Source organism: Phocoena phocoena, chromosome 11 (assembly GCF_963924675.1).
Source record: "Phocoena phocoena chromosome 11, mPhoPho1.1, whole genome shotgun sequence".
NCBI lineage: Eukaryota > Metazoa > Chordata > Mammalia > Artiodactyla > Phocoenidae > Phocoena > Phocoena phocoena.
This window is the reverse complement of record NC_089229.1, coordinates 5,603,954-5,631,189: the sequence shown is the minus strand read 5'-3', so window position 1 is coordinate 5,631,189 and position 27,236 is coordinate 5,603,954. Positions and strand designations below refer to the sequence as shown.

The window sequence follows — 27,236 nt, the reverse complement described above, 5'->3', positions numbered from 1 at the left end:
TTTTTCACCAGAGAAGGGTTTCAAAGTCTTACAGAGTTGGGGCTTCCCTGGTGGCTCAGTGGTTGAGAATCTGCCTGCTAATGCAGGGGACACGGGTTCGAGCCCTGGTCTGGGAGGACCCCACGTGCCACAGAGCAACTAGGCCCGTGAGCCACAACTACTGAGCCTGCGTGTCTGAAGCCTGTGCTCCGCAACAAGAGAGGCCGCGATAGTGAGAGGCCCGCGCACCGCGATGAAGAGTGGCCCCCGCTCGCCACAACTAGAGAAAGCCCTCGCACAGAAACGAAGACCCAACACAGCAAAAATAAATAAATTAATTAATAAACTCCTACCCCCAACATCTTAAAAAAAAAAAATCTTACAGAGTTGATGATCAGCAGTGCTTTCTTCAACGATGCACAGTGATCTTCATGTCTAAATAACTTTGTGATAATGTTTTCCTTGCGAAATTGATTTCTGAAGTTGATGCTACAAGAGAATTAAGAGAAAAACAGGAATAAGATTATGTTCTTGAACTTTGTTCTTAATGCAAAAAAAACAAAACAAAAAAAACACCACCCTAAGAACAACTATAATAGTGCTTTATTTCTGGATGGCTCCTTTCCCTGAAAGTGTCATGTGCTTGTGAGGGCCCATCTGTCACTCAGTTAACGTGGTACCTAGTAAGGGAGCTGGCATGCATGCAATTCCCATAGGCACCAATCAGCTTTGCTGGGCCATCACCCACCTCTTCCCGTGCCGACTAGCTGTGGCCAGCCCTCTTGCCGATCTGTGCCTTTGGTCTCAAAAAGGACCAGGAAAGACGCCTCGATCACTGCTGAGACAAACAGCTCCCTGTACAGGCAGCGTGCTGTAGCCCACTCGCCAACATGCTAACTGAGGGCACACATTTCCAGTGTTGAAGCAGTGAGGATGTCAACCTTCATAACCTCTCCCTCCCTGTTGACAATGGCCATGACCACCATGACCACCTCTATTATCAGATCCATCTCCCTTTCTTGCCTCTTGCTTTCATCCCCTGAGCTCAGGGCCAGCAGTCTGCATGTACCCTTGAAGGCCCATGATCATCCATCCACTCTGGAGATCAAAGCCAACTTCACCAGGGACTCTGATCAGAAAGGGGGCTGGAGAATCTCCTAACAATATACACTTGTTGGCCGCCCTTTTAAGTGTTCAATTAGACAGTTTGACATTTTCCACTAAACAAAGAATGATCGTGAATCATACTGGCTCTGAACAACTCTCAAATTATTTAGGGGAGTTTACTGCTGCATCTGTACAGCCGTCTTAGCTTTTACCAGTTGTGTGAGAACATATAAACACACACACCCTTACCACCACTTTTAAGAAACATATAAAGTGGCAGAGGGCTTCCCTGATGGCGCAGTGGTTGAGAGTCCGCCTGCCAACGTGGGGGACACGGGTTCGTGCCCTGGTCTGGGAAGATCCCACATGCCGTGGGGCGGCTGGGCCCGTGAGCCATGGCCGCTGAGCCTGCGTGTCCGGAGCCTGTGCTCCGCAACGGGAGAGGCCACAACAGTGAGAGGCCCGTGTACCGCCAAAAAAAAAAAAAAAAAAAGTCTCATGGCATTGCAAAATGTCTCCTGGGGGGCCAAGATTGTCCCCAGTTGAGAACCACTGTTTTAAAGTAAAGAAAATTCACAGGTTAATTTCTACAGTCCTGGACAAGGTGCTGTGAGACAAGAAAATTGTAAAGAAAACAAGTAATTTCACTTAAGAAATGAACTCACAGAGCTGCATCCCAGAAATGCAATGTGTGGGGAGTGCAGTGGGCTCCGAATACGTGGAAGGCTGGTGACCAGGGCAGTTCATTAAATATTCATAAATTCCCCAAGACAGGGGATAGGACCCAGCAAAACGGGAATTAACTCTGTGGTACATTTTTCTTTACAAGAGAGCACAGCGCTTTCGATGAATGTGCTGAGGTTATAAAGTCTGTTTTTTCTTTAAGATTTACATAGGGTGGTCAGTACAGGGTACACATCAAGATAAAATAGTTCTTAGAGGGAAAGCCTAAATTCGAAAATGTCATATTATTATTTTTTTATGTTTTGGGCCACCACCGCCCACCACAATTTATGTGCTAAATATAAATCTGAGGTTATAATAGACATTAGAATGAAAACAAAAATAATGGCACTCAAGGCAAATAATCCACAATATTTGCACCATGCAGAGAGCGGTTGGAAAACAAGTTAACATACATTGCTCTTTTCCATATGATATTTAACAAATATGTGTTTGTACACAATTTTACAAGACTATACTTAGTGCTCAGAGAGTGATGTTGGCAGGGTCGGTGTGTGTACTGAGGGTATTCGGGCTCCATTTCTTGCATCCGTGACTCACTCACCCTATGACCTAGTGAAGACCCCATATAGTCTTACTTTTTCATCTAGAAATTGGAATAATAATTATACTTACCTTATAGTTTAAGGCAGTTTTAAGTAAGAAAAATATATGGAAAATAATTTATAAGCTATATGTTATCATGCAAAAGTTGGTAATTATTCAAAGAAGACTAATTTGTCATTCAATAAATGAAGAAAAAGTAATTCAGATATTCTCTAACCTTTTACATATTATGACACATGTAACCAAAATTTAGTTTAGTTTAGTTTTTTTTTTACATACCTATTTCTTTTCATCAGGGGAATTTTACTACCAGCTTCCAATAACTGAGGCTCATAAAATGATGTTAAAAATTGCTTCCAATTGACTTTAGTGGTGGTTTTAAGTCCAAATCTGGATTAAAAAAAAAAACAAAAATAGTATTTTAAACATTTTTCCTATAACGCTGCATGGATTAGATACTTAATATTGAATTGAAAATGGAAGCAGTGAATTTATATGAAGTTTCATATCTAAGGTAAACAAAATAATTTAGTAAAATAATACTACAAATTGATTTTTTAAAAGCAAGGAAAAACCAAACTGATTAATACATCTCCATGTCTTTATATTCTGTTAGCAGTAGCATACACTGAAGGAAGAAACAAAGGGATTTGATTAAAATTCTAACGTACATGAAATAATTCTTTCAAATTCATTATTTGAAGAGCTCAGTTAGAGTGGTAGGCAGAATAAAGGCCCCAAGGTGTTCACGCTCTAAGTCCAGAAAATAGAGAAATAAGAGAGAAGATTTCTGGAGAAAAGCTTTAGATATGCTTGGGTGAGCCCCAAGCCCAGCGCAAGGTAGGATGGATGATGTGTACCCCTCACCTCAAGCCTTGTGGAGAGAACTGCTCTACTTGGGAGTTTGCTAGATGCCCCTGCCATGGCGGGGGGGGGTCTAATGTATCAGTGCCTGACGCCCTCATAGAACAGAAACCTTGCAGATGAGAGCCGAACTGCTGAGCCATTGACCGAAAATGGGGGCGGGGGCAGGTGGGGAGGTGTTGGCAAGACTGCTGGCTGACTCTCAGTCATCGGGGAAATAATGCAGAGGGTCTCGTGTGAATCTGATGTGGGCCACAAGCGAGAGAGTGAGCGTGAGCGTAAGCACACACAGACACACAGGGTCATCTAGGTCCTGCCCGAGAAGGCCACCTGGAAGAATGAACAGACCTTAATAAAGAAGGTTTTCCCTCCCTGTTTCCAGGTTCCCAGGGGCTGAGGAGGGAATAAGCGACCAGCTGAGATGGAGATGCATTCGCCTTCAAAAATCTGTGGATGTGACAGCGAGCGTGAAGCCCAGAGACACAATAAAGACTCTCATGAAAGGAAACACCTTCAGACAGACACCTGTTAGGGCCAGAAAGTGCAGTTTCCAGCTCACAGCAGAGCCAGCCCAATAGGAACCTTCCTCTCCCTGCTCTTTCTCTCCTTCCTCTGGGCATTCCAGGTGTGGAGGAGTCAGAACCCGCGTTTGCAACATGAGGAAGGAAGAGAAGTGCAAAGCGGAGATGGGGAGAAGAAGCCATCTGTGCCCCCTTTATTCTTGCCTGCAACAGACCCTAACTGGGTAGGGAACACAATTCACATTTAAATCAAGTCTCCAGCTTTGACCATGATGTGAAACGGGCTATTGCAATTACTAAGCTGACGCTCTTTGTGTGATCTGAAACAAACCAAAAAAATCAAAGTCTGCTCATGCTTTCATCCAAGGGAAGAAGAACTAATCCAGCTGAGAAAATTTAAAGGGACAGTGGGCAAGAAAATTAAGTTGCCTTAAGATTACAGTCCATGAGTCTTGCCAACTCAACTGAGGTTACATTTGCACGCATCCATCCAACTGTCCATCCATTCATCCATCCATGTATGGTGCCAAGCCACCATCTTTCCTCACTTGAATTACTGCTATAGTCTCCTAACTGATTTCCTTGTACTTAATCTTGCCTTCCACCAATATATTAATATTTTCATACTTTAACCAGCCTGCACTCTTTGAAATGCATATGTGATCAGATTACTCTCTTGCTTAAAATCTTTCCATGCCTCCCCACGGCTCTTAGGATGAGAATTAAAATCCTTTGGTAACGTACAGCTTGCACAGTTTGACCCTGCTCACATCTCCAGCCTCATCCCATATCGCGCTGCCCCTTGCTCTCTTGGCTACGGCCATGCTGGTCCTTTGGTTCTTCAAAAGGCCTGTGCTCTTCCTCGCCTCAGGCCTGTATGCTTGTTGCTGCCTTTGCCAGTTGCCATTCTCCCCACTACCTACCTCCCCTACTTTAGGTGGTTAATTCCACTCCTCTTTCAAGTCTCAACTTAATCACTACTTTCTCCAGGAAGCCTTCCCTGATTTCCCCAACCAGGTGCTATTTGCCCCACTGCACTAGGTCTCTATCCTTTATAGTATTTATCCCTACCCAAGTATTAATATCGTTCGCAGTCAACACTTGTACAGCGCTTTACGATTATGGCCACAGCAGCTAATGCTTGATTGGTTATTACTTCTACTTCTGCTATTAGCACCATGTATGTGGTCATGAGGAAGAGAGAGAATTGACTGACTAATTGATTTCATTACACGCACATGGCAACATATAATAAGTAGATTGTGACGGTGGTTTAATTCACTGCTGTTCGCATACAAAACAAAGTTTCATCTTTCATACTCAATCTTGCCTCCCCAAACTTTGCCCACTATGTTGATATAGTTTGTTGATGCTGTATATTTTCACCTTAAGTTTCAGCAAGTTAAAAATTAATTTTCTATATTGGAAACACTGTGGCTACTATTAAAATTAGAATCAGCTGCATACATTATGTTTAGGAAATTACCTTGCTCTTTGGTAAAAATATCAAATTAGATCTTCACTACATACCATATACTAAAATAAACTCAAAAGAGATCAAAAAGTTAAATGTAAAAGCTAGGACCACTGAAAAATGAAAAAAAAAAATCTAGGCATATATTCATCTGGTATTTGAATGAGAATGGAATTTTAAGCAAAATTTAAGAAATCACAAACTTACTTAATTACATCAAAATAAAAAATTTCTGTATACCAGAAATATTAAAACAAAGTTTAAGAGCCAAACAACAGACTTATAAAGTTACCTATCATAATTATGCATGACAAATTGTTAGTATTCTTAAAACACAAAGTACTTATACAAATTAATATGAAAATATTAACTTAACTTCTTTCAGTAATGGTGGAATAAGATCCTATTGGACCAATCCTCTTACAGATAATAACAAACTCTGGGCATAATATAAAAAGAAGCTACCTAGGGCTTCCCTGGTGGTGCAGTGGTTGGGAGTCCGCCTGCTGATGCAGGGGACACAGGTTCGCGCCCCGGTCTGGGAAGATCCCACATGCCGCGAAGCCGCTGTGCCCGTGAGCCATGGTTGCTGTGCCTGCGGGTCCGGAGCCTGTGCTCCGCAACGGGAGAGGCCACAACAGTGAGAGGCCCGCGTACCCCCCCCCCAAAAAAAAACAGTAGCTACCTAAAAGCACTATAGAGTGAACAGAAGTGGGCAAACTCTGGTGGGAAATCTATACTGAGAGGAGCTGAGTTGTGAGGAGTATTTTCAGCGCATCTAGCCCAGGGACAGGCACTGCAGCATGAGGGGTGGCACAGGCACCAGTACAAAAAAAAAAAGTGGCCTTTACAGCCTGGAAAACTAGAAGACCAAACCCAGGTAAACCATAAACCTAGAGAGAAAGAGGAAATCCTGGAAGAGAAAGAGCCAGAGAGGGGTCCCCAAATTCTGTCCCACCACATTTCTGGCTGGTTCCTGAATCTCACGTGATCAGAACCTACTCAAAATAGCTTAGCTAAACACAAAAGATCTGAATTAAGATCAGAACTGCCACCCAAGAAACAGAATATGCAGCTTGAGTTCAAACAAGATAAGTACACACTAAAACAAAAGAAACAACATTCATTGAAACAGTAATTATAACAATTTACAGTCTCCACGATTTAACATTCAAAATTTCCAGGACAGAATCTAGAAGTACAGGAATACAAAAAACCAGGAAAACGGAACATTAGTAAGGAGAAAATAAAGTCAACTGAGAGGAATCCCAAATAACCCAAATGTTGGTATCATCAGACAAGGGTTTTAAAATCAATGATTATAAGTATCATCAATGAAACAAATGAAAACATGCCTGAAATGACTCAAAAGATAGGAAATCTCTGGGCTTCCCTGGTGGCACAGTGGTTGAGAGTCCACCTGCCGATGCAGGTGACACGGGTTCGTGCCCCGGTCCGGGAGGATCCCACATGCCACGGAGCGGCTGGGCCTGTGAGCCATGGCCGCTGAGCCTGCGCGTCCGGAGCCTGTGCTCTGCAACAGGAAAGGCCACAGCAGTGAGAGGCCCGCATACCAAAAAAAAAAAAAAAAAAAAAAAAAGGAAATCTCAATAGAGAAATGGACATAATAAAAAGAACTAAATGGAAATTTTAGAATGATAAAAATACTATATAAAATTTTTTTAATGACTTGACAGAATTAAGAAAAGAATGGAGAGGATAAAGGGGAGAATGAGTGAACTTAAATACAAATCAACCAAAACCACCCAATATAACACAGAATACACATATATTTATAAAATGAATAGAGTCTCAAAGACATAATATAAGACAGTCTTACATACATGTAATTGCAGTCATAGAAGGAGAGAAGAGAAGGAATAGGGCAGAAAAAACACTAATACTTGAAGACATAAAAATGACAATTTCCCCCAAATTTAATTGATATACATTTACAGATTTAAGATGTTCAGCAAACACCAAGCAGTATATCCACGGAAAAGGCCAGGCCAAAGCACGTCACAGTTAACAAAGCTGAAAGACAAATTCAAAGGGTAAATCTTGAATGCAACAAGAGAAAAATTACTCACTACATACAGGAGGACAGAGATTTAATAAATGACTTCTCATCCAAAACACTGGAAGCCCAAAGGAGTGGAACATCATAATAAAGTGCTGAAAGAAAGAACAGTTACCCAAGAGTTCTCCATCTAAGAAAATATCAGTCAAAAACAAAGGAGAAATAAACACATTCCTAAATAAAACTAAGGGAATCCATCTTTAGTACACCTATACCTCAACAAAAGGAAGTTCTTCAGGCTGAAGGAAAGTGACAGCAGATGGGGATCACGGCTCCTCAGAAAGGAATTAAAAGAGGGTTAGAAATAGTAAATATCTGAAAAATTTTTAAAGGCTATTTTTTTGCTCTTATTTGTTTATGGCTATTTAAAGCAAAAAAAAAAAAAAAGAAAGAAAAAGAAAAACCCACATTATTTTGTGGGGTTTATAACATAGGCAGATATAATACATATATTATCCATAGTACAAAGGACACGGGGGGCAGGATATAGACCTATGTGTTACATGGGTTCTATATTTTATGTGAAGTGGTACAGTATTAACTGTATGTAGACTGGGAACACTTAAAATGTATATTATAGTCCACAGAACAACCATTAAAAATTATGCAAAGAAGTATATCTACAAAGACTTTAATAAAATTAAAATTAAATTCTAAAAACGGTTTCAAATAACCTAAAAAGAAGGCCAGAAAAAAATAAACAAAAAGCAAAAGGAGAAAAAAGTGGGAAATCTAAATCCAAACATATTAATAACTATTTAAAATAATAATGGACTAAATGCTTTAATTAAAAGATAGACATTATCAGAATAGATTTTTAAAAAGCAAGATGCAAATTTATGCTGTCATAAAAGAGATACATTTAACTTAAAGACACAGATAGGGTAATATTGGGGTGGCCAAAATGTTCGTTCGGGTTTTTCCATACCATCTTACAGAAAAAAACCTGAACGAACTTTTTGGCCAACCCAAATATAAAGAGGATACTAACTTAAGCCATGTGATCAAGGTCAACATCAATGGTGACAAGTCATACTGATACTATGTACCCTTGACATGATGTAATGAGAATGGTATTTGACCTCCATGGTCTTCTTCCCACTACCCTAATCAGTCAAATCCCAACTGAGGGACATTCTATAAAATATCTGACCAGTAATCCTCAAAACTGGCAAGGTCATCAAAACAACAAGGAAAATCTAAGAAACTGTGAGAACCAAGAGGAGGCTAAGGACATGTGACTACTAAATGTAACGGGGTATCCTAGACAATAACACGGAACAGAACAAAGAACATTAGGGGGAAATTGAGGAAATATGAATAAAGTATGGATTTCAGTTAAAATAATGTATCAATGTTAGTTCATTAATTGTAAAAAAATGTACCATACCAATGTAAGATGTTAATAAGGAAAACTGGGTGTGGGATATACTGAAACTCTCTGTACTATCTTTGCAATAATTTTGTAAATGTAAAACTGCTCTAAAATAAAAAAGTTATTTTGGGGGCTTCCCTGGTGGCGCAGTGGTTGAGAGTCCGCCTGCCGATGCGGGGGACACTGGTTCGTGCCCCAGTCCGGGAAGATCCCACGTGCCGCGCAGCGGCTGGGCCCGTGAGCCATGGCCGCTGAGCCTGCACGTCCGTAGCCTGTGCTCCGCAAAGTGAGAGGCCCGCATACCGCAAAAAAAAAAGTTAATTTCAAAGGTTTTTTTAATAATATAAAAAATGCTCCTGTTATAATATTCTGTGAGAAAACAGAACATATTTTATACCTCATATGGTCTCGACTATGTTAAGCATGTATGGAGTATGTGTACATGTACACACATTAAAATTCTAGAAGGAAATATACCAAAATATGAATAGTGGCCATCTCTGGCTATTACAATTACGGGTAACTTTTTCAATGGTTTCCCCTATTTTCTAGTTTGAGCCGGTACAGTTTTTATAATCAACATGAATAAACACAATTTTCAAAAAATAGCATCAGCACATAATTTTGCTAGAAATCACACGAGTAAGCGTTATTAACCCAAGTTACGAAGATGGATAGTGCTGATTTCTTTAATTCTTAAAAATCCCCAGGGGCTCCTTTTATTGCCTCAGGCAGCTATCCCTCTGGATTCTGATGTTGGGAGTCCAACATCATTCCCAATCCATGTTTCCCATCCCATGAATCCAGCTAGAGACTTACAGCAGCTTGTGACCCCATCTATGGGGAAGGGAGAAGCAACATATAAATTTGTCATCAAAGGCCCAAGTTCCTGTTGGGAAACTTTCTCTTATAGCTACAGCATGGGAGTAATTACCATAATAAGCCAGAGTGAAATCAGGGTGTTTCAAACCACTGGGATTTCTGGCACTAGCTAACTGACCACAGGGTCTTTAGGAAAGACTAAGGCCCTGCCTGATATATACAGAATATACAGAAAATTCTAGGCTGATGGACAGAAGGCTGACTTGAGTCATTACACTGGGAATTCGTGGCCTCTTGCCCGGGTCACAGACCTAAACCAATTCACACACCCAGAGACCTTTAACTGAGAGGGACTCTGCAACCTAGCCATGGGCATATACTGAGAATTTTCCTTCAAACCTTGCCCAAAGGGCCCAAGGAATATTCATTCAAACTTTGCCCAGAAGGTCCTTCAGCCATTTACCAAGGTGACTATGCATTAAGGGAAGGAAAATACCTTAGCCTTTCAGGGTTATTAGATCATCCCTCCTTACTAATGATAATTTCTGGAGAAGCAAAATGCCAGCATGGTGTGTTCGTCCAGAGTGGAGGCTTATGGAGGTGATAGATGGAGCCCAAGTCCATTCACAATGGGTCCAGTAGGATTACAAGCTCATCCCATGGCTACTTCTCCAGGCTCAGAATATATAATGGGAATAAATAACCTTAGCCACTGCAGAATCCTCACGCTGATTCTCTGTTCTGTGAAATAAGGGCTATGATGGTAGAAAGGGCCATGTAGAAGACCCAACCCTTTATAAGAGAGTCAACAAAAAGTAATACCACTTCCCTGGGGTAAATGTACAGATTGGCACCACCATCAAAGAATAGAAAGATGAGGGGTGGGAGAAGGACTGATTTCTACCATATTCCCATTTAAATCACCTGTCCACCGATGCAAAAGCTACTTGGGTATTAGAAACTGATTAGACTGGGACTTCCCTGGCAGTCCAGTGGTTAAGACTCTGCGCTTCCACTGCAGGGTGCACGGGTTCGATCCCTGGTTGGGGAACTAAGACCCTGCATGCTGTTTGGGGCAGCCAAAAAAAAAAAAAGTAAAATACTTTAAAAAAATAAATAAAGCAAGAAGCTGACTGGATTACTGCAGATTTAATCAGGTGATGACACCAATCACACATGCAAATCAACATACCCCCTGGCATCTGGTATGCAGCTATAGATATAGAAAATGCTAATTTTTAAATTACCATCAGTAAAGTTTCCCTTTACATGGCAGGGAGATCAGTATACCTTGACAATATTATTTCAAGGTTGTGTCAACTCACCTGCTTTCTGCCATAATATAATAAGAAGGAACTCTATCAAGCCTTGCCCAGAGGGTCCTGCAGTTAACCATCACACTGGCCCATGATTTTATTAACAGGACCTAGTAAGAGGGAAGTAACAAGTATCCCAGAGGCCCTCAGAGCGGGAGGAGATAAACCCCATGCAAGTTTAGGGGTCTGCCATTCCGGTGAAGGGTCTAGGGATCCAGAGGCCTGAGGCATGTTGGACTCGTCCCTCTAAAGTGAAAAACAAGTTGTTGTACCTGTAGCACCCATCACAAAGAAAGAGGCGCATGCTTGAAAGACGTCTGGATGCTGAAGACAACTTTGTCCTGCTATTCTGATCCATTTTCGGGTAACCCACAAGGTTGCCAGTTTTGAGTGGCACATAGAGCAGGAAAAAGCAGTTGCAGAAGGCCCAGGCGACAGGGTAAACTGCTGTCTCAGTTGGACCCACAACAGTAAATGTTAATGAGAGTGTCTACGGCAGACAGATGCTGTGTGGACCCTAGAGCAAGCCCAGGTAGGAGAAGCACTGCACACATTCCTAGAGCTTTGCCATAAGGCTCTGTCCTCTTCTGCCCTTGGCCTCTACTGCTGAGCTCTGGTATTCACGGTGAAGGCCTGGTCACGTGACAAAGTGATCGTGAGACTCGCCCTGCCCAGAAGAGCAGGTGTTATTGGATCTGCTGAGTCATACCATGAGATGTGTGTAGCAGCAGCCCACGTTAAGTGGGAGAGGCATAGGTGAGGCCAGGCCCGAGCACGTCTGGAAGGTGGAGGCGGAGTCTGCGTGAACAGGTGCCAGACCCCCATGGAGCCTTCTCACGCTGCTCATTGACCCCTCAACCCACACCCGCAGCTTCACGGGCAGGTCCACGGGTTAAAAGAGGAAAGGCATGGGCGTGGTTAGTAGACAGGAGTGGGCAACGTGCTGCCAGCAGCCTCGAGTGGAGCGCTACAGCACTCAGCCCCACTCAGGGGCGGCCCTGGAAGATGGTAGGCATAACTCCACATACACCTAACTGCCTACTCTGGAAGGATGAATTTATGTATTGATTCATGGGCAGTGACTGATGGGCTAGCTGACTGCTCAGGGACTCAAAATGAGTGAGACTGGAATACTGGTGACAGTGACACCTAGAAAAGAGGTATCTGATGGACTCGAGAAAATCAGCACAGCTCATAAAGGTATTGATGTCCCAGGTAAGTGCCCACTGGAAGGCATCCCGGTTGGGTCATCAGGAGGAAAGCCGACCTGCCCGGGGGATGCCAGTCAGTCACTCTCCCCAGGGAACCTGGTGCTGTCCATGGTCTTCCAGATGAGGCTGTGCATTGGTGTGAAAATACAGACTCGTCATCACTAAAGCTGAGCTGGCTGCTGCCGAGCCCCCCAGGCCCCTTCCTCCAGGGGAGCTTTCCGCCATCTGGTAGGGATTACCCTGGACCTCCTTCGTCATGGAGGGGGCAGTGATTTGTCTTCACAAGATACATATTCCAGATACAAATGTCCATTCCCTGCCTGAAATGCTTCCATCGTTACCAGCGTTTGTGGACCTCCAAAATGCTTTACCCATCACCATCATGTCCCATGCAGCACAGCACTTACCAAGGGACTCATTTGATGGTGGTGAAGGTGTGGCAATAGTCTTAGACATACAGAACTCACCTGTCTTACACATACCCCATCACCAGAACAGACGTGAAAGAATGGCTGGGCACCTTGTTGATGACTCAGCTACAGAGCCAGCTGAGAGAAAAATACCCTAAATTCCCTGTGGGGTAAGGGCGCTGTTCTGCGGGATGCATTACATACCCTAAGGCAGCTGTGGCAGCCCCACCAAGAGACGACAACCAAGGGCTGAGACCCTGTGAAGACGGCTGGGTACCCTACCAGGTGAGTGATGCTGTCCAGCAAAGATGCTGGCAGAGAAATTAAGAATGGATGATGGATGAAGGAGGCTATAATTATCGATTTAGATCTCATGACCAGTTACAATAATGCAAATTTTAGCAGCTCTTTTGTGTGTTGTTTTTGTTTTCCTATTCCCACCCCACCCCCTGCCTTATTTTTTAAAAAGCGCTGATTACAGCTAACATTTTAGATTTCATGTGGGAGACATGACTTTAAGTAGCTCCTGTTTGGGGGATACACGGTTTTCATTCCTACAAAGGACAAGGGTTTTCATCCCTCCAAGGTTTCTAAGGCTCAGAATGGTAAACGGTACCTGATATTTTTCGTTTGTCCATCCAGGTCCATTCTCCACCCTCCTCTACTCTGCACAGTACCCTGGTGGGTTGCTTCAACTGGCCCCTCGTGCCCCTGGCTTTCAGATGGGTTGGCCAGTGGGAGGTGCCAGCAGGAGATTGGAAGGTGAGAGGAGAGAGAAGGTGGGCTAGTTATCCCCCCAGCCCCTCCCCGCTGGGCTGCAGCATGGCTGTGGCCACACTCTCCTGCTGAAGGCCTTATCTGCTCTTGGGTGGCTCTCTCCTTAGGTCACCCTCTGGCTCCTCTCACTGACTTCTCCCTCTCTTGCCCCTTCAGGCCTAGGAGAGATAAATGCTTCTCCATCTACTGATTTCACTTGGTCCTGCGCTCACCTGGGTAAAAGATCCTTCAATAAACTCAGGTGCCATCTGCTTTCTGCCTGGACCCTGCCCAATGCATGTCCAGACACAGAAGACCACAGCTGAATAGGGACCAGCTCCCTCACCCCAAAATCTCTTAGTGCCGCCCGCCTTGAGTCACACCCTCCCCCAGCCCAGTCCTGGCAATCAGTGATCTCTCCTCCATTCCCATTGTTTTGCCTTTTCTAGAATGTCATATAAATAGAAGAAATCCTAGACACACGACTTAAAAAGGTTTGGGCAATAAATGAAAATATACCCTGGGGTATTGCTTCTACACTTCATATAATTTGGGCTAAATGGCTTATTTTTGGTTTGCATAGCTTCTGCCAGGCTACTAATGTCCCCAGCGTGGATGGGAAAATTCTCACCAGGAGATGCTTCTGAGTGGGGACCTGCTCACATGATGGATGGATGAAGCCCAGTCTCCGGTGAACATGCAAGTCACAGCATTTATTTCATCCTCTCAACTCTCCCAAAACCTCATTCTTCATATTTAAACACTGGCTTTGTTTCTAATAGATCTATTTTATATGAAAAACACAGCATCTTAGTAATAAAGGTCAAGTTATCTGTTTAATTAAAGCCTACCATTACATTAAAATATATATATATATATATATATATATATATATATATATATATATGGAAAATAGCTTTTAACGTCCCTAAAATATTATTTGGATCAAGATTTTATGCCTCATTACCAAGCTGTTAGGGTTTTTAACTTAGGCCCTAGATCTTGAGTATTTAAAAAATAAACTCAAAATGACGCCCATTTTTTTTCTTTCCATTCTTAAATTTGTTAGAAGAATAATTTCTCAAATCATTTTATTGGGCATGAGAGTTTAGATTTTATTTTACTTCCTCCTTTATTCTTTTCTGTATTGTTTGCCTTAAAGAAAGGATGAGTTTTCACATTTTATTTCTCAAATTAAAATGCAGTAAAAGGGGCTTTTTTGTGTGTGCGCACTTTTATGAGTTTTAACACATGTGTAGAGTTTAACACATGTAACCATCACCACACACAAAATCCAGGACAGCTTCATCACCCACAGCCTCCCTCCTACTGCCCTTCAGGACTCAGGCCCTGCCCCACCCTTAGTCCCAGAAACCACTGATCTCTGCTCCGTCCCCATTGTTTTGCCTTTTGCTAACTCTCATACAAATAGAATCCTACAGTAGGAACCTCTGAGACCGGGTTCTTTCACTCAGCAGAATGTCTCTGAGATTCATCCATGTTGTAGGTATCAATAGTTCTTTCCTTCCTATTGCTGAGAAATATCCCATCGTATGGACGTACCAGCTTGCTTATCCAGTCACCTGCTGAAGTACATTGGGTTGGTTCCAGCTTGGGGTGATTATGAATTGAGCTATCAACATTCATGTACAGGTTTCTTAGTGAACTCTTAAATCATTGTTTAAATACAAAGATCATAGAGAATTTGCCCAAAACAATCATGGGCACATCTTGGTAAGCTAACAAAAATACTAAACCTAAATTTAGAAGGTGAATTATGGCTTCTTGTGATGCTCTGAGTGCAGAGGTCGAGGGGAGTTACGCTTGTAGCAATACCAGGTGTCCCAACTGTGCCACCTTCTTGGGGGGCTTTAGAGGAGAGCAAAGGAAAGAGGAGATCAGCACCACCCCGGGGCCACCCCAGTGCCACTCGCTGCAGGAAACTAGTCCCACCTCTAATTCATTTTTCCTAGGCCATTGCTTTCATGGTAGAGTCCAGCAGATTCTCTCTTCTTAGGAGGTGACATAATTAGTGATAAGTCCTTTACAATCACTATGTAAATTCAAGAAATAGGTGAGATACAAATAACTGTGACAGTGCAGGGAAGCCAGTGTTCTTTCTAAAGATATAACGGAAAATATAAGGGCAGTTGGATGGGCAATTGTAGACAGAACCTTGTACAGAAACGTCCACGAACAAGAGAAATCTAGAATGATGAGATAGAAAATGGAAACACACATTAAACCAAATTAGGGATAGAATTTAATATGACAAAGTGGACATTAAAAGCAATGAAGGCTTCCCTGGTGGCACAGTGGTTACGAATCCGCCTGCCAGTGCAGGGGACACGGGTTCGAGCCCTGGTCCGGGAAGATCCCACATGCCGCGGAACAACTAAGCCCATGCACCACAACTACTGAGCCTGTGCGCTAGAGCCCGCGAGCCACAACTACTGAGCCCGAGTGCCACAACTACTGAAGTCCATGCGCCTAGAGTCCATGCTGTGCAACAAGAGAAGCCACCCAATGAGAAGCCTGTGCACTGCAATGAAGAGTAGCCCCCGCTCACCGCAACTAGAGAAAAGCCCACACACAGCAACAAAGACCCAAGGCAGCCAAAAATTTAAACAAATAAATAAATTTTTAAAAATTAATAAATAAATAAATAAAAGCAATGGGAGAGGGACTTCCCTGGTGGTGCAGTGGTTAAGAATCCGCCTGCCAATGCAGGGGACATGGGTTCGATCCCTTGTCTGGGAAGGTCCCACATGCCGCAGAGCAACTAAGCCCATGCGCCACAACTACTGAGCCCGTGTGCTGCAACTAGAGACGAAGACCCAACACGGAAAAAAAAAAAAAACGGCACTAGCCAATGGTAACGTGTGGGCTGAAAGTGCTTGTTTGACCCAGGACAATGGGAACACTGATTAGCTTTAGGCTTTACAAGTTTAGAACACATGTTAAAATTTTAAGGATGATCAATATAAGAATAGAAATAAAATATTTAAGTCTCAAGGCAGTGGAGGAAAAAAAAGAGTGATAAGAAAAACTCAGCCGAGCCAAACATGATGGAGAAAAAAGAAAGAACCAAGTAAATCATAGAGAGTACAAAGTAAAGTGGTGGGGAAAATCCAAATACATCTATTACAACAAACGGAAACAGACTAAACTGGACCATTACAAAGGTAAAGATGTTCATTTTGGAATTTTAAAAATACAGATATATGCTATTTTACAAGAAATACACTGAAACCATAACAATAAAAGAGTGAAAACGAGAGGTTGGGAAAAGAGATACCTGACAAATACTAATCAAAAGAAAAGTGTTATGGGTATTTTAATAGCAGATAAGATAGACTATAAAAGCCAGAGGGATAAAAGGGTAGTGATATAATTACAAAGGGGACAGTTGGCCAGGAAGATATGACGAAGCTTCACTTCCAGATATGTGCGCCAGGAGGCATACCAGATTTATAATTCCTTATATTAGCACTTGGGAGTTCACCCTGCTGTTGCCTCTTGCGCCCTGTTCCACTGGGAATTCTGGGTGGGTGACGTGACAAAGGTCATGACTCAGAAATCCCTGGATCCCTGGCTAGAACACGTGAATACCACCACATCTCTGGCCACCCTCAGCCTCCTAATGCACTCACTCTATGTGCCCATCAGTCTTCACAGCCATTATCCCCTGGCAGCCACTCTGGCCAGGAACTCTTTGTTACTTATTTCTGCATTCTTAGCACCTCCCACAATGGCCAGCATCAGTAGGCAGCCATAAAGTTATAATTTTGAAGACTATGAAGCCAATGTGAAGAATGGTATAATATGCATATTCCTACTTAAAAAGCGTGATATAAAACTGTAGGTGCATTTTGATTACAAATATGTAAAAATTATATATGTGGATACAAAGTGGAAGAGAATGTGGAAAAATGAAAACAGTCAACTGGTTATGTAAGGTGGATGGTGACTTTTTGTTTTTGATTTCTATTACTGCTACTACATTACTACTTGTGTCATTTTGAAAATGAAACAAAAAGAAATGGCTATACAACTCTTAGCTATCCAAGCAAGTAATTCCTAAAAGATTTCACTATGTACAGGCAGGAAAATAGAGCTGTTTTCTGAGCCATGGAAATATTTATGCCCTTCGCTCTAGAAGCCATGGTGGTAACACACAGGCGACTCTCTCTGGACACACAGGGTGCTGAGAAGGGAAGGAAGTGCTATGGGAAATGGGTCCAGCTGGTCTAGCTCAGTCCTATTTTTTTCCTTCTCGTTCTCTAATGTCCCTCCTTTCTAGGTAACCCCAAGGTGTCCTCCAACTATTCAGAGTTTCACAGGACAATCTTTCCATCAGCCTCAATCCCATGTCCCCTGAGAAAAGGTTCTCTGAGTTACCTGGACAGAAAACCAGGTAAATTAAAGACAGTATTCCTCACCCAAAGTTTGGTCTATATATACCATTTCCAACTAAAAGTAAACAGGAGTCCTTGGAGAAATGGCTGATTCCAGGTCTGAGGCAAGAGGTGTACCAGAAGAGCCTAGAGCATTTCGTTATACCAAGAAATGTTATCAAAGACTACTAGGGTCACACCAGCAGGACTCCGGAGCCAACACAAAAAGCCTCCCAGTGGCCACGACAGAACAAATTGAGTATCAAGGAGAATAATAACTGTAAGGAATTGAAAGGCATCAAATATGTTAACATTCATGAGCTCATAATAACATTTAAGAAAAGTCACTCATTGCTCACTTCTGGAGGATGCTAGGAAACCAATTCATTATTTTGAAAAATAGTAAGTGAAGGGAAAGAACCAAGGAGATCCTACCTTTTCTACACTAACTGTGTCTCATTGTTACCAAATGGTTGGAAAGGGGAAGTTTGCATTACAGAAGTACTCCAAATAATAAAGGAGCAACAGTAGACACAGAGCGTCACCACCTTCCAATCCCTAGTGAACTGATGGATACAGGGGTGATCAACAAGGGCTGCTAACATCACAAGAAGAAAGACAAACAGTCCATACATGCTTGCTACCACCTATGAAGTGTTCTTGCTCCCTAAATTGAACCTGGATCTGTGCATGTATCAATTCAGGGGCAGGGACTGGCGGGGAGGGAGACAAGAGAGCACGTTACATGTCACCGTGGGTTGCAATCAGTCAGATTCAGATTGTAAGAAACTCTACATAACAAACAATCCAGACTTTTTCTACAAATGCATCTTAAGGGGGGAAAATTAACAAATGGAGAGAGACCCTGCAGATTAAAGAAGAATTGTGGCAAATCAATCAACTGCAATGTACAGATTTGATTTGGATCTTGACTCAAATAAGTTATAAAAGAAAATGTGAGACAATCAGTTAAATTTGAACTCTGACTGGATATTTATTAATATTATTGATAATTCTATTAGGTGTGAAACAGTATTTTCACCATGTTTCTAAAAAGAGTTCTTATCGAGAGACAGATCTTTTCAATGAAATATGATGGCTGGTATTTGCTTCAAAAATATCTGAGGTTGGGCTTCCCTGGTGGCGCAGTGGTTGAGAGTCCGCCTGCCGATGCAGGGGACATGGGTTCGTGCCCCGGTCTGGGAAGATCCCACATGCCGCGGAGCGGCTGGGCCCGTGAGCCATGGCCACTGAGCCTGTGCGTTCGGAGCCAGTGCTCCACAGCGGGAGAGGCCACAACAGTGAGGGGCCCGCGTACCGGAGGGGAAAAAAAAAAAAATCTGAGGTTGAGGAAAAATGGGCAGGGATAGGAATGAAATGATTGACCATGAGTGAGTGGGAAGCTGCAGACAGGTAGTGGGAGCATTCGTGGATTCATTACATGAGGCTCTTGGTATAATGAAATGCTCTAGGCTCTTCTGGATTAATGAATTCATTACATTCTTTACTTCTGCATGTGTTTGAAATTTTCAATAGTAAAAAAGTCTAAAACATTCATAAAAAATAAATAAAGCTGTTCCTGATCCTCACAGTTGACGTTTGGGGAAAAAAAATGTCAAGGAAACAACGGGACTCTTACCTTTTCATTAACTGGATGAAAATTCTTCTTGGTAATCGGTATACAAAGGTGTCGAGGACAACCTTTAGGTAATTCAAAGATACGTATCCACGTTTGGACATGCACTCAGGGCCTTTTCAACCTTTCCACAGGACTTTGAAAGCTGCGGTGAATTAAAATTAGAGTACAGCATTCACAGAAATCAGCGGCACAGAGCTGCTCAACCACTTTATTTTCACCAAAACCTCTTCACATTTTCCTTTCCAAAACTGATCAAAAAGGTTACTATGGCATGTACTGAACTTCAAATGTTTAATTGATGAGCTCAGTACAAAACAGTATCCCCAGTCACAGCTACTCAACTGACAAGGCAGACAAGTTTCTCAGGGAAAAACAGCACATACAATAGCTCTAACTCAAATTTCAGAGCTAAAAATACTTGGTGGATCTGCCAGTTTGATACATCTTTCTTAATATACTTTCAACCCATCCCTACTGTGAGCCCATGCTAGGCTGCTCCTGATTAAGTCAGGTCAATCAAACAAAAAGCTGGTGACATTTTATTAAAAAGAGAAGTAGCTTTGATTCTAAGGGAAATCGTTAGGATTTCATAAACATCGTACACATTGGACATTTCTTTAATTATCCTTTTTTTTGGCGGGGGGGAATTACAAAGAACCAGGGTGAATCAGCTTTGCTTATGGGACTTCTAAAATGCAGTAAAGTAGGTTAACCACTGATTTTTGTATGACTCATAAAAATGCTATGAAGATTGGTTTTATTTCCAAAGGTTTTCCTGCTGTTTATTACTGAGTAATAACAATATTCTTCGATATTTCCAACCCTCTCCACGTTGTCCGAATTCACTTTTTTCCTGCTAACTGGGATACGAAGATAAACAAAAGAAACACCAACTTGGTGTAAAAGGTGACGTTTAAAAAGCTGCTGGAACATGGAAATATATGTACAAGTGTCTCTCCCCACTAAAGGAATAAGAAGCACATTCACTAAGACTTCCTGAAGGTGCACAGGAATATTGGAAATTTAAGGGGAAATCTTGAAAAGAATCTAGAGACTTACAGGGCCTAAGCTTCTTAGAAAGTTGCATAAAATTAACCCAAAATGTGGCTAAATGTGCCCATCTCTCTCTCTCGGGGAGGTGGGCTGCCTGGGGGAAGCCTCTAGTGGAGGGAACCCAAAGCCAGACATGGAGTCTGGTCTCAGTATATTTATTGGATTAATGAAATCTGCTTTTAATATCTTAATGACATTTAGTCTCCAATCAGGTTTTTTTCAGGAGAGTGTTTTGACATAATCTAGAGCTCTTAGAAGAAAAGCAGGAATGAAACAAAAGTAATGCCTTTGTTTTTCTGTTTTTTTTTTTTTTAAGACTTTATTGAATTTGTTACAATATTGCTTCTGTTTCATGTTTTGGTTTTTTGGCCACGGAGGCATGTGGGATCTTAGCTCCCTGACCAGGGATCGAGGGATCTGATCGAGCCTGCACCCCCTCTGCATTGGAAGGCGAAGTCTTTACCACTGGGCCGCCAGGGACGTCCCCAGAAGTAATGTCTTTGCGACACGTAAAACTTTTTAGGAATTTTCATCATTACTGTTTATAATGAAACAAACAAAAAAATGCAAGCAATTCAGCAAAGTATAAAAAAGGACATAAAGATACCGGAAGTCTCACTACCCACAGGTTTTTATATGGTGTTCCAAAAACTCCAACATGATCACATACACATATAATATAATTTTACAAAAATGGGACCACACGACACTTTCAGTTTTGACAAATGCTTTTTTCATTTAACAACATGTCATGAAACTTTTCCCACAAGAACTAGCGTGTACCTGCATCACACTTTTGAAGTGATACATGGCAGCCGTCATGTTACAGATGGACAAGCAAAAGGTACACCCATTTTCCATGTTTAAACACTTGCGTTTTATAAATGTTCCCCTGACCCCCAATCTAAATGAGGCTCCCCTTGTTATTCTCTCTTATAATACCCCGTCCTTTTCTGTCATACCACTCTAGGAAAATGGTAGTTGCGAACGTGTATTTGTTTAACATCTCTCTCCCTGATGTAAGGTCATGCAGTCTCCATGAGAGCCAAGGTTGTGCCCTGTTTTGTTCGCTAATAATTATCTAAAATGAAGCACAGTTCGGCATGCGGTAGGCACTCAATAAATATTTGTTAAAATGGATACACTTTTACCAAAAATGTTCTAAAGAAAGGTTGTAAAATGTAAGGAGCTATCTGGCACATCAGTAAAAAGAGAAACAAAATTTAAATTATAGCTGAAATGCCATTTAATCCGCATCAGACTGGTAAAAATGTACAACTCTAATGATATCAAGAGCTGGTAGGTACATTGGACAACAGGAATTCTCATATGCTCCCGACGGGAGTGTGAATTGGTATTCTGAAAAATAACTGGATACTGCCAATGAAAGCTGAGGAGCATGTTCCCTACAACCTAGCAAGGAATGCTGGGTGTCATTCCCAGAGACACCTTAGCAGGCATGCACCAGGAGATATGGAGCCAACCACTTACGGTGGCATCGTTTGGATGAGCACAAAACAGGGAGCAATCCAATGCCCATCCCTGGGCAGTGCATTATCTGTGCATATATAGCTAATGGAGACTGTACAGCAGTGAAAATGAAAATACAGCTACCTCCATAATATGAGCGGATCTCAACCTAAGCACAAGCAGGATGAAAATAAATGGTTTTACAACTATGCAAACACACTATAGAAAAAGAAACAAACAAACATCAAGCAAAAGACAAAGAACCCAATCTGTAGGAGAACAGGATACAAAAAAAAAAATATATATATATATATATATATCTCACCAGCAAAGCTTTCATACTATAAAAAGGAACTAAATAAGAATATAAATTCATTAAAAGAAAAGCTTGAAGACAAGATGATAAAACAATGAAAGAAAGAAAAAAACAACAAACAATGAAAGAGAGTAGAAGGATATTTCAAAGCTAAGAAAATAGAAAACAAAAACAACATCATTACAGGAACGAATAACAAATTAGAAACAGCAAGAATAAAAGACAAGGCTGAAATTAAAATTAATAGTAAAGGAATGGCTTGGGAATTCCCTGGCAGTCCCGTGGTTAGGACTCAGCACTCTCACTGCCAGGGTCCTGGGTTCCATCTCTGGTCGGGGAATTAAGATCCTGTAAGCCGTAAGGTGTGGTCAAAAAGGAAAAAAAAGAATGGCTTGAAAGATTCCCAATGAAGGCGGATGAAAAGGACAAAAGTATTATGGCATTTTGGGCTTCCCTGGTGGCACAGTGGTTGAGAGTCCGCCTGCTGATGCAGGGGACATGGGTTCGTGCTCCGGTCCGGGAAGATCCCACATGCCGCGGAGCAGCTGGGCCCGTGAGCCAGGGCCGCTGAGCCTGCACATCCGGAGCCTGTGCTCCGCAACGGGAGAGGCCACAACAGTGAGAGGCCCGCGTACTGCAAAAAAAAAAAAGTATTATGTCATTTTGAGAGAAGATGATTACTATCAAGGATAGACAAAGATGATCCAATATAAGATAACTGAGGATACCACTGAAGGAAGGAAAGATGGAAGGAAGACAGAAGGGAGGGAGAGAAGGATGCAGGGAGAAGGTTTTAGTGATGTGACACAGGGAAAATTTTCCTGAAGTGAAGAACTAAATCTGTACGTCAAAAGAATATACTCTGTTCCAGGAAACTTTGGCAAAATGCTCCATGCCAAGACAGTCTTCGTTCTGCTTTTTAATTTCAAGGATTAAGAAAAAATAGTTTAGGCATCCTGGTAGAATAAAAAATTATCTACAAGGGGGAAAAAATCAGTCGACCTCAGGATTCTTCTCAAGAACACCCAATGCCAGAAGGCAATGTAGAAAAACAACATTTTGAGGAAAAGAAAGAATGATGGAAGAATTATACCCAGTTACGTTGTTGTTCTAATAAAAAAAAAAAGGGAGAGATAGTATGAAAAAACAAAAGGAATAAAGCACCCATGAGCCTTTCTTGAGGGAATTACTTGACAATGAAATCCAGCCAACCAAAGAATAAATCAAAATAAAGAACTCTGAAAGGGATAAGCTATGGTAGCCCTGGAGTAGAGCGATGTGCATTAAATCCATGTAAATATAAAACGCAGGCAAAACAACTGGGGGAATTACAGTAACAGAACAAAATGTAAATAGTATAAACTCTGACTGAGAACAAAATATAAACAGCAAAAATTGTGAGCTGGGAGGGGCTGGGAAGAAACACAGGAAGTGCCAATCACAAGGAGTTTCATAGCCAGCCTGCGCTGACTGTAATTGAGACATCTTTCAAAACACCATCATTTCTCCAACTCTTCACGGCTTTCTTAATCTCTTTTTTTGTCTCAAAACTCTTTTTGGGACCTGGTATCTCTTGTGGTAAAGAAATATTTATCCAAAGTTCAGAAATATCTGTGGCTTCACTTGAGGACATTATATCACGTGACGCACCCGGGGTTCAGACTGGGCCTCAGGACTCTCTGGCGGGGTAACCTGGGGCAGGTCATTCAGCCTCCTCGTGCTCCAGGTTCCTCATCTTGAACCCGGGATGATAATGGTGCTTAACTCCTGGAGTTTCCGTGAGGACTGAACACCTGAGGGGCGCTTACAACACTGCCTGGCACAGAGGCAGCCCCGTAAAAGGGTTAATTATGAGGGTGGTGATGATTTTTTTTTTTTTTTACTTCTGGTAAATTAAAAGAAATTTAAATGAAATATGATTTATTTGTAAAAAGGAGCATGATTCTCTTCCTATAAAATTATTTCTATCTATGTATCCACCCACCCACCTGCCGATGCAGCAATCCTTCTATACATAGAATAAAGACAGGCCTAGAATTATGTTCACCAAATGTTGCCTTTGATTATTTCTGGGTGGTGGATTTTGAATAATTTATTACTTTCTTCTTTATACTTTTCAGAATTGCTTACATTTTTTGGAATGGTCATGTTTTCATAAAAACAATAATTCATTAACAACAACAAGAGAAAACAAGTTTTACCGATTTACCAACAGAATATTCACACGCTCCCCCTCTAACGCCCTTATCAATATTGGCTTCTGTTAATTTTTTCCGCATTGATGATTTTCTACTGGAAATTTTATATTAATAATTTATAAAAGTTCTACATATGTTAGGAACGGTTATTATTTACCTGTCATTTACGTGGCACACGCTTTGCCAAGTTTATCATTTGTTTGTACAAAGTTTGGCTGTACAAATACTTTTTCATTTTAATATAGTCAAATTTATCAGTCTTTTTCTTTATGGCTTTGGGGCTTTACTTCATGCTTAAAAGTCTAAATTTCAAGATTAAAAATTTTCACCTAGATTATTTATTTTGAAATTTAAATAGTGGGGGCGCACCGAATTTATTTTGGTGTGGAAAGTGGAATGTTCCAAGCTTTCTCCCCACGTGGCTGGCTGGCGAATTATCCCAGTAATAATTACTGAAACTTCTCCTCCCTTGTCCCCACCAGACTTTATTGGAATGCCTCACATCATATGCTAAATTCACATATCAAGATTGGCCCACTACCCAACTACTGTTTTAAATCAATTTGAATGTTCACGGTTGCACCACTGTCATAATGTCTTAATTATTATACCTTTAAAATATTTTATATGTGATAGGATAAGCCCTCTATTGTAACTTTTCAAAAGAAAAAAATATATATATCCACCCAGATGTAGGGCGAGAAGGTGTTAATACTAAATCTTCCAGTCCAAGAGCTAGAAAAGCCCTCTTCGTTTCTCAGATTTTCCTTTATTTTACTCAATAAAGTTGTCTCATGTCGTTATATAAGTCTTAAATTTTTCTTATTACATTTAGTGTGTGAGTAGCACCAAGGAAGTACTTAATGTCTCATCATCGTTACCATCATCCATGCATTGTTGTTATGAGAAGCTGGAGGAGGTCCCAGGGCTTGAGGACGCAGAGGTGGTTCAAAGCAGTTTAGAAATAACGTCTAGACCTAATGGTCTTCCACAGCCATCTACTCTCTCTGTTCACACTTTATATAACCCTGGCACTAGGAGAACGTTCTTACCTCTTGGCGAAAGGTCCTCTCAATTTCATCTAAGGAGCAGTTTTTCCAGATATCTTCAGATGAAACAGGACTGGGGAGGTACTCTCTTTTGGAACTTTTGACTCGCTGGTCCTCCCATGGGACCTCTATTAAGACAAAAGAACTCCAGTTTATGAAGACTTGTCAAACGTACATTTGAACATTAAGTGTTTCCTTTTCATCATCACCTGTCTGGTAAAAATTAAGACTCAAATAAACCAAAAACATGAACTATATAATAAGTGCTGTTGAAATAACTGGACGGACATTTTAGAAAAAAATAAAATTAATCTACTTGCTACCTTATCTAGGCTAAATCTGGATAGAGTAAATATATACTAAACAGACTAATAAAACCATAAAAGTAGTGGAAGAAAATTAAGATGAATATACATAATACATGTAATACATTATCACTGTGTGAAAAGTCCCTTCCAAAGAACACATTAGAGCTAGAAATCATTTAAATAATGGATAGGTCTGACAATATAAATATTTAATTTTTGTTTGTTAAAAAAATACACAAATAACAATGAAAGAAAAACGAGTGGGAAAAACTATTGTTAATATATGTGAGAAATGCAGGTTAATTTGCTCAATATATGAGTAGCTCTTATGAATCAAAAGGATAACATAAATCCCCAATCACACAACAGACTAAGGTTTAAACAGATAATTCACATTTTAAAAGGTTTTTTAAAAAGCCAAGAAATGTATGAAAAACTGCTCAAACTCACTGGTAATTTAAAAGGTCTAATTAACACAAGTTAATTTTTCCCTACTTGTCAAATAGGCAGGGATTAAGGCAAATGACATTGAAAGAAATCAGTGCTGGCTTGTATACAGGAAACGTGGTCCTTGAATATTCTCAAATCCCCTTCTAGAACTTTACACTAATGGAATAATAGGACAGATGCATATGTGTAAGGATCTGTTCTGTCCTGTTTATAAGAAGGGGAAAAATGGAACAATTTAAATGCCCATTAATAGACGACTGGTTTTATAAATTATGGTTCATAGACATTAAAAACAAAGGGCCTGTCTAAATCATGAATGCAAAAAATTTTCCTTGATATTGTTTCATGCTTGAAAGAAAGAACAACTAGCATAATTTAATTTTCATTTTAACACTTATTTTGTGTATTTGCTTATCTATCCATCCATCCATCCATCTATCCATCTATCTATGCACCAGAAACAAAACCTGGGAGGATAATAACCAAAAGAATACAGTGGTAGGATTATAGGGAAGTGTGATTTTGTGTTTTCTGGCCTTTTTGCAACGAGCACTTATTACTTTTATAATAAAAGAGAATAAAACAAATCTAAGATATAGCCATTTTCTTTCTCAAAGTCAACTGCAAAGAATCACAAATGATTTCCCAGATTTATTTCCTAAAATGTCTGCAAATAAGCTCCACTCAAATTAAGCACACTTGTAACTACTCAGCTGCAGTTAAACTGGAATTCTATTGCCTACCTCAAGAAAAAGAAGGAAAAGAAAAGAAAAAAAGTAAGTCTCCCCCCGGTGGACCCCCTCTGGCTACATGATACAATACAAAACCAGCCCTTTAGAACGCAGTCTGGAATTCCGTGGCTTCAGAGGGCCTAGCATTTGAAACATGGGCTCTCAGAGCATAGAAGCTGCGAGAGCCTCACTGAGAGACAAGGGAGCCACGCAGGTATCACTCGGTGAGGCAGGTCTCAGCCCCAGCTTTCTGATGCCTTGGTCCTGCACTTACTCTGCGCTGCTACTCTAATGGGGGCTTAGAGGACACACACAGCACGTCTAGGGAAACCCCCTGGTGCTCCGTAGACAGCACGCCAGAGTGGAGGGCGGAGGCGGGGCCGAGGCGTGAGGCCCGCCCTGGGGGAGCTCACCCCCAGT

The 27,236-nt window shown here is 41.3% G+C and overlaps 1 protein-coding gene across 1 annotated transcript in view; it reads right to left on the bottom strand.

Moving 5' to 3' along the window:
* EFCAB6 (EF-hand calcium binding domain 6) overlaps positions 1 to 27,236 on the bottom strand; it is a 230,450-nt gene that overhangs the window by 145,472 nt on the left and 57,742 nt on the right. Inside the window, 5 exon segments of the mRNA XM_065887305.1 lie at positions 363 to 468; positions 2,656 to 2,766; positions 19,242 to 19,341; positions 19,344 to 19,383; positions 25,331 to 25,455. Of these exon segments, the coding sequence (XP_065743377.1) occupies positions 363 to 468; positions 2,656 to 2,766; positions 19,242 to 19,341; positions 19,344 to 19,383; positions 25,331 to 25,455 (482 nt within the window).